A 5,964-nucleotide genomic window follows, 5' to 3' on the forward strand; every position below is an offset into this window, starting at 1 on the left:
CAAAAAAAAAAAAAAAAAAAAAAAAAAGTGAATGACCAAATAAATCAGAGAGAGAGCCGGGTGGCTCACACCTATCATCCCAGCGCTTTGGGAGGCGGAGGCAAGAGGATTGCCTGAGTCCAGGGGTTCAAGGCTAGCTTGGGCCACGTGGTGAGACTTCGCCTCTACAATAAATCAAAAAATTATCCAGGTGTGGTGGTGCTCACCTGAGGTTCCAGCTCAGAAGGCTGGAATAGAAGGATCACCTGAATCCAGCAGTTCGAGGCTGCGGTGGCTGTGAGCGTGCCACGGCACTCCAGTCTCCGCAACAGAGTGAGACTCCGACTCAAAAAAAAAAAATCAGAGAGAGAGAGGAAGAAAAAGAAGGAGGAGGAGGAGGAGAAAAGGAAGGAGGGAGGGCATTATCAGCCAATTATAAAGTGATACCAGGAACCAGATGCAGTAACTCATGCCTATAATCCCAACACTTTGTGAGGCTGTGGTGGGAGGATTGCTTGAGCCCGAGAGCTCAAGGCTGCAGGAACTCCAGTGAGCTGCGATTGTGCTACTGCACTCAGCTTGGGTGTCAGAGTGAGGCCCTATCTATAAAATAAAATATAAAATAAAATAAAATAAAATAAATAAAGCCAGGTATATAATGCCTGGACTGCTGTCTAGCTAGATTGTTTAAGCCTTATGTGACCTTGTCTTCGTCATCTAATCTCAAGTGGCGCTGTGTTACGTAGCAACAGTTTCATTTTTCTGAGTTGTTTGCCCTGACACTGCTGACTATTTCCCACTATAGGTTTTGCTATTATCCCTGTTTTTGCCGCTGAGGAACTGAGATGGGGGTGGGGTGGGAACATGGTCAGGGGTGCTGGCGGGCTGGAGGGCCATGGATCAGCTCGGGCTCTCGGAGGAGAGCCAGTGGCACCTCCCCCCACCCCCCTCTGCCCTCCTCGCTCTATTTCTGCATCCTCATAGCGTGGTTTGTGAGTACACTCCTGTCACCCTGGTCCTGGGCACCCACGACAATGACAACTTGTCAACTCTGGGCCAGTGCTGGGGCAGACAGGAAGGTGAGGAAGCCCAGAGTGCGCTCCGTGTGGGGAGGGCGGAGGTGATGGGGGCAGGTCGGGGAGTTAGGACAGGGAGGGCAGGAGGCCCAGATGCGTCAGCATCCAGTGACCCCTGCGTGGGGCTCTGGGCCGCCCAGGTTCACCTCCCTTTGTCTGCCGCAGGATGGGCTGCATAAAATCCAAGTTCCTCCGGAATGGAGGCAAAGCCTCGAAAACTGAAACCGGCGCCAACCCACACAGCCCTCTACACGTGCCAGACCCCACGTCCGTGGGCAAGCCGGTGAGTGGGGGAGGAACCCAGTGTCTCGGGGGCTGCCTGATGCCACTAACACTGCCATGACGTGCCACCCACAGTGCCCCGAAGTCACTTCTCTTTGTCCTGCAGCCCAGGCCGTGGCCTGTCTGCCCTGGGTCCTGGTCTGGGTGAGCATCACAGGCCTTGGGTCTGGGCAGCAGCAAAGACAGTGCTGAGGTAGTGAGTGGCCAGGTTAGTAATAGCAGCTGAGTGACAACAGCAAGGGCGGCATCAGGAGCATCACAAAGATACAGTTCATTGTAGGAACAGCCATCCCGGCAGGAGCGTGACAGCAAGAGGAGAGGCAGGAGCAACAGTGAGCGCAGGAAATAAGAGGTGAAGTGCTGGGAGAGGCGCTCACTTTACGCTTGTGCAGAGCTGACTAGGAGCCAGGCAGCATCCCGAGCACTTTACAGTGAAGCGCCCTAATCCCTGTGACAATCCTATTGCAGGTGAGTTTTATTATGCCCATTTTACAGATGAGACACAGAGGTTCAATAACTTGCTGAAGGCTGGGCTCAGTGGCTCAGCCTGTCATCCCAGCGCTTTGGGAGGCTGAGGTGAGTGGATTGCCTGAGGCTGTGGGTTTGAGACCCGCCCGGGCAACATGGCAAGACCTCATCTCTACAATAAATAAAAAATTAGCAGGGCATGGTAGCACCCGCCTGTAGTTCTAGCTACTTGGAAGGCTGAGGCGGAAGGATCGCCGGAGCCCAGCAGGTCGATGCTGGGGTGGCCGTGAGTGTGCCACTGCACGCCAGCCTGGGCAATGGAGTGAGACTCCAACTCAAAAATAAATAAATAAATGACTCGCTGAAGGCCACATGGTTAGTGCAAGGTGGAGCCAGGATTGCAAAATACTAGTGGGAGCAGCAAGAGTGGCAGAGACAGAAGCCAAGGCCTACTGACAGGCACAGTAGCCTGATGACGTAGCCTAGTGGTGGAACGGTGGCAGCAGGGGTCATGGCGTAACCCTACCATCCCAACAGTGGACCATGACAATCATGAGAGCAGTAACAGTAGTCACAAGAGGTGGCAACGATGGCAGTACCAGCATAGTTATGGTGATGACAGTACCAGTGCCTGCAGTGGCAGCTGGAACCCTCAACACTGTTCTTTGAACACCTGCTACGTTCCAGGCACTGGAGTGAGTTGTTTCTGTGTCATTAATCCCTACCAAGAGCCATGAGGCAGGAGTTCTGACGCCTCCCAGGCTGGCGGCTACTCAGAGAGGTTGAACGGCTCCTGGGGTCACCCAGCCGGGATGCAGCCAAGTCAGGCCTTCCCTCCAGGATCCCAGTCTGGAGCTCTCTCTGCTCATGGCCTCTGTCCATCCTCTTATCTGAGCACGTCTAGGGGCGCTCCACCTGCCTAATGCCCTCCAAAGTGAGGGTGTATCCTTTCCTGGCCCTTCAGAAAGTTTCTCCTTGAGGTGAAGAAAGACCTGTTACCCCATAACCCGTCCTCAACCCCAAACACATTCTCCCTGTGCCCCATGTGGCTTATGAGCTTGAAGGCCAGAGTCTCATCCCAACTCACCCACCCCTGCCGAGCTGTCTTTCACAGGACCTGGGTTCCTGGCCTCTCTCCACCCTGCTTGTCCTTCTCCAAGCACCAGGCCTAGCACAGGACTGATTCTGCAAATGGGAGAATAAAGGAATAATCAATCCCTCCCTCCTCTAACACTCAACCTCTACTAATACAGTGCAAAATGACATTCACTTCTCACATTGATGATGTCCTGAGCTGACCACAGACTGAATCCCAAGTCACTCCAAGTCTGCTCCTCCCCTCTCCTGTGGGGCCTGGGCCCTCTCTTGATGAAGGCTCCCAGTTCTCAGACTTTTCTGAGGCTCTCTAGCCTGTCACTCGCAGGGGGCAGAGGGCTCCCTCCCAGTTTCTGGGTGTGCTTTTTGAATGTCAGAGTTGAGGGATGCAGCCGTCAGCCACTCATGGTCCCCCTACAGGGGTCAGCTCCAGAGCAGATCAGTGAAGTGCTCCCTGTTCCCTACAGTCGGATCGCTGTGAGGACAGCGTGTTAAGAACTGCACAGAAGAGCTTCCAGGTCTAATCAGGTTGAGAAAGATGGCAGAATGGGCTTCCTCCCCAAAGGGCTCCCCAGAGCCTCTGTGACTCTCCCAAGTCTGATGCACCCCTCTGTGCTTCCTTGTTTATTCAAATTTTTGTTTACATATGTGTGTGACACATATAGACACTCTCCTTGAAAATAAAAAGTCACAAGTTACAGTCAAAGCCACAGTGGTTACTGACCAATGCGTCTCTCCCCAGAAGTGTGACACCCTCAGAGGTGTCACTGCTGTCGGTTTGGTGTGGACCTTTGGAGGCCTTTGTTCATGAATTTACACCCACAGGCACCCAGTATGTGTCCACAGAAGCACCTGGGATGCACCTGAATATGTTTTATATGTGTATTGTATTTATCATTCTGCAAAACTGGCTTTTTTCACTCCATAATGTATCTTTAAGGGCAAGTGGTATTGGTCACGAATCTCAGCCTCCCTCTTTTTAAGAAGAGCTGCTTAGGGACCAGGCATGGTGGCTCACACCCGCAATCCCAGTGCTTTGGGAGGCAGAGGCGGGAGGACCACTTAAGTTCAAGAGTTTGAGGAGACTATTGTACCACTGTACTCCAGTCAGAGTGACAGAGCAAGATCCTGACTCTAAATAAAATTTTTTGTAAAAGCCTGCAAAAGCACCACAGTTTCGGTATCAATTCCTCTTTGCATGGAAACTTACGCTGTCGTAACAGACTATTGGCCTGACCCAACCTCTCACTGTCTGTTGAGCGGAGGGTCAGCAGCATCCCTCAGTATGGCCAAGACCAAAGGCAGAGGCCACGACTCACGAACCTGTGTCCTTTTGCTGGTTCTGCCCCTAATGTGCTGGGTGATGTCAGGCGCATCCCAGGCCTCTCTGGCCTACCCTTGTGACACACAGGGCTAGCCAGGACGCTCCTGGGTATCCCTTTCAACACAGACCTCCCATGGCTCCTCACTCACCACTGGATTCACCTCTCTCGTCTCTTCCTACAGGGGCCTAACAGCAATGGCAGCCCCGCCAGGCCCAGAGAAGGTAAGTATCTGGCAGGCGGGGCAGTGGGGCCATGTGTCCTGCAGAGGAGCAGGGCAGGTTCTTGGTCAGACCCAGAGGCAACAATCCCAAACAGTCAGAGCTACCCTGGAAGGCCCCTAAGTTGCCCCGAAGCACTTTGCCCAAGCCCCACTTCAGGACAACTGTTAGTAAACGAGCAAAACGCAACTGGCTGTGCTGACTTCCGTGAGACGGACACACCAAGGTGTCGGAGCAGGTGCAGAGTGGAGCTGTGGACATGCTCAGATCCTCACCCTCCCGTGTCCTTCCCAGCAGGTTCCGAGGACATCGTCGTGGTTGCCCTGTATGACTACGAGGCCATTCACCACGAGGACCTCAGCTTCCAGAAGGGGGACCAGATGGTGGTCCTGGAGGAGTGAGTCCCCTTCCCTCCCTCCAAGACACACCTGCCTCCTAGAGGCAATCACACTCTTTTCTGTGCAACAATGAGCCTGATGGACTATCTTGTACTGGGTGGAAATGGCTGCCGAGCACCTGACTGTATTGAGGAGGAAGGGCAAGCTGTCACCGAGAGGAAGGCCGTGGGAGAGGGCCCTGTGCACTAGCTGGGCACATCCAGGCTGGGACAAACGGGCCAAAGCACTTCCTCAGGGAAGCCTTCCAAGGGCCCTTGGCTTGCCTGCGGACCAGACTCATGGGGTGACTTGGCCTTGGGAGGTCCTCAGTTCTGAGTGCCACCTCCAATCAGCAGCCTTCAGCACCAGTGGGTAGAGGATGTGCTGGGACCGAGACCAGGAGTGCCCCGCTGGGTCAGACCCTTGAGCACACTCCTTCCCACTCTCGGCCATCTGAGCCATTCAGTCTCCCTGGGCCCAGGGCCCTGCCGCAGGGATGGTCATCAGAGTCGCAAGTCCAGGGAAGAGGAGCCAGAGACCAGGCCCGTGGGCTGTGGGCCCAGGGAGAGGGCTTCATGCTCCACGGGGGGCTCAGTAAGGATGGCTGTGAGAGCCTCACCTCTAACCATGGGCACATACTGGACCCTGCCCTTCACCCTACTGGCTTCCTGAGACAGGCATTTCTAGGCCAAGGCTAGGCCCGAGGGAATGGAGGATGGTCCTTCTGCCCCTGACCCCTTTGCTCCCTGTCCCTTAGGGCAGGGGAGTGGTGGAAGGCACGGTCCCTGGCCACCCGGAAAGAGGGCTACATCCCAAGCAACTATGTCGCCCGCGTGGACTCTCTGGAAACAGAGGAGTGAGTATTCCACAGCCAGCCTTCCAGAGGAAGCACAAGCCAAGCCAGCCCTGGTCCCACCTTGGTACCTGTGCCAGCACCACAACCCCCCCCCCATCACCTCGCCCTTTCTTCCTGGGGCTCATGGCTTGGCTGGCTCCTTCTCATCCGCCTCCAACGCCTCATCTAATCCCGCGCCTTTGGGAGGCGGAGGTGAGTGGATTGACTGAGCCCGCGGGTTCGAGACTCGCCTGGGCAGCGAGACTTCATCTCTACAATAAATCAAAAAATCAGCCGGGCGTGGTAGCG

The 5,964-nt window shown here is 54.8% G+C and overlaps 1 protein-coding gene across 3 annotated transcripts in view; it reads left to right on the forward strand.

The window, feature by feature from the left end:
* Positions 1 to 1,221: 1,221 nt before the first annotated feature.
* Positions 1,222 to 5,964, forward strand: part of HCK (HCK proto-oncogene, Src family tyrosine kinase) — a 29,652-nt gene continuing 24,909 nt past the window's right edge. Inside the window, exons 1-4 of one of the 3 annotated variants that reach the window (XM_008053126.1) lie at positions 1,222 to 1,338; positions 4,407 to 4,446; positions 4,738 to 4,840; positions 5,578 to 5,676. In XM_008053126.1, coding sequence (XP_008051317.1) covers positions 1,222 to 1,338; positions 4,407 to 4,446; positions 4,738 to 4,840; positions 5,578 to 5,676 — 359 coding nt within the window. Of the gene's footprint in view, positions 1,339 to 4,406; positions 4,447 to 4,710; positions 4,841 to 5,577; positions 5,677 to 5,964 lie in introns of all 3 variants that reach the window. The other 2 variants (XM_008053127.1, XM_008053125.1) reach the window with 2 other exon arrangements.

Source organism: Carlito syrichta, unplaced genomic scaffold (genome assembly GCF_000164805.1).
Source record: "Carlito syrichta isolate Samal-C Ts95f unplaced genomic scaffold, Tarsius_syrichta-2.0.1 Scaffold287895, whole genome shotgun sequence".
In the NCBI taxonomy this organism is placed as follows: domain Eukaryota; kingdom Metazoa; phylum Chordata; class Mammalia; order Primates; family Tarsiidae; genus Carlito; species Carlito syrichta.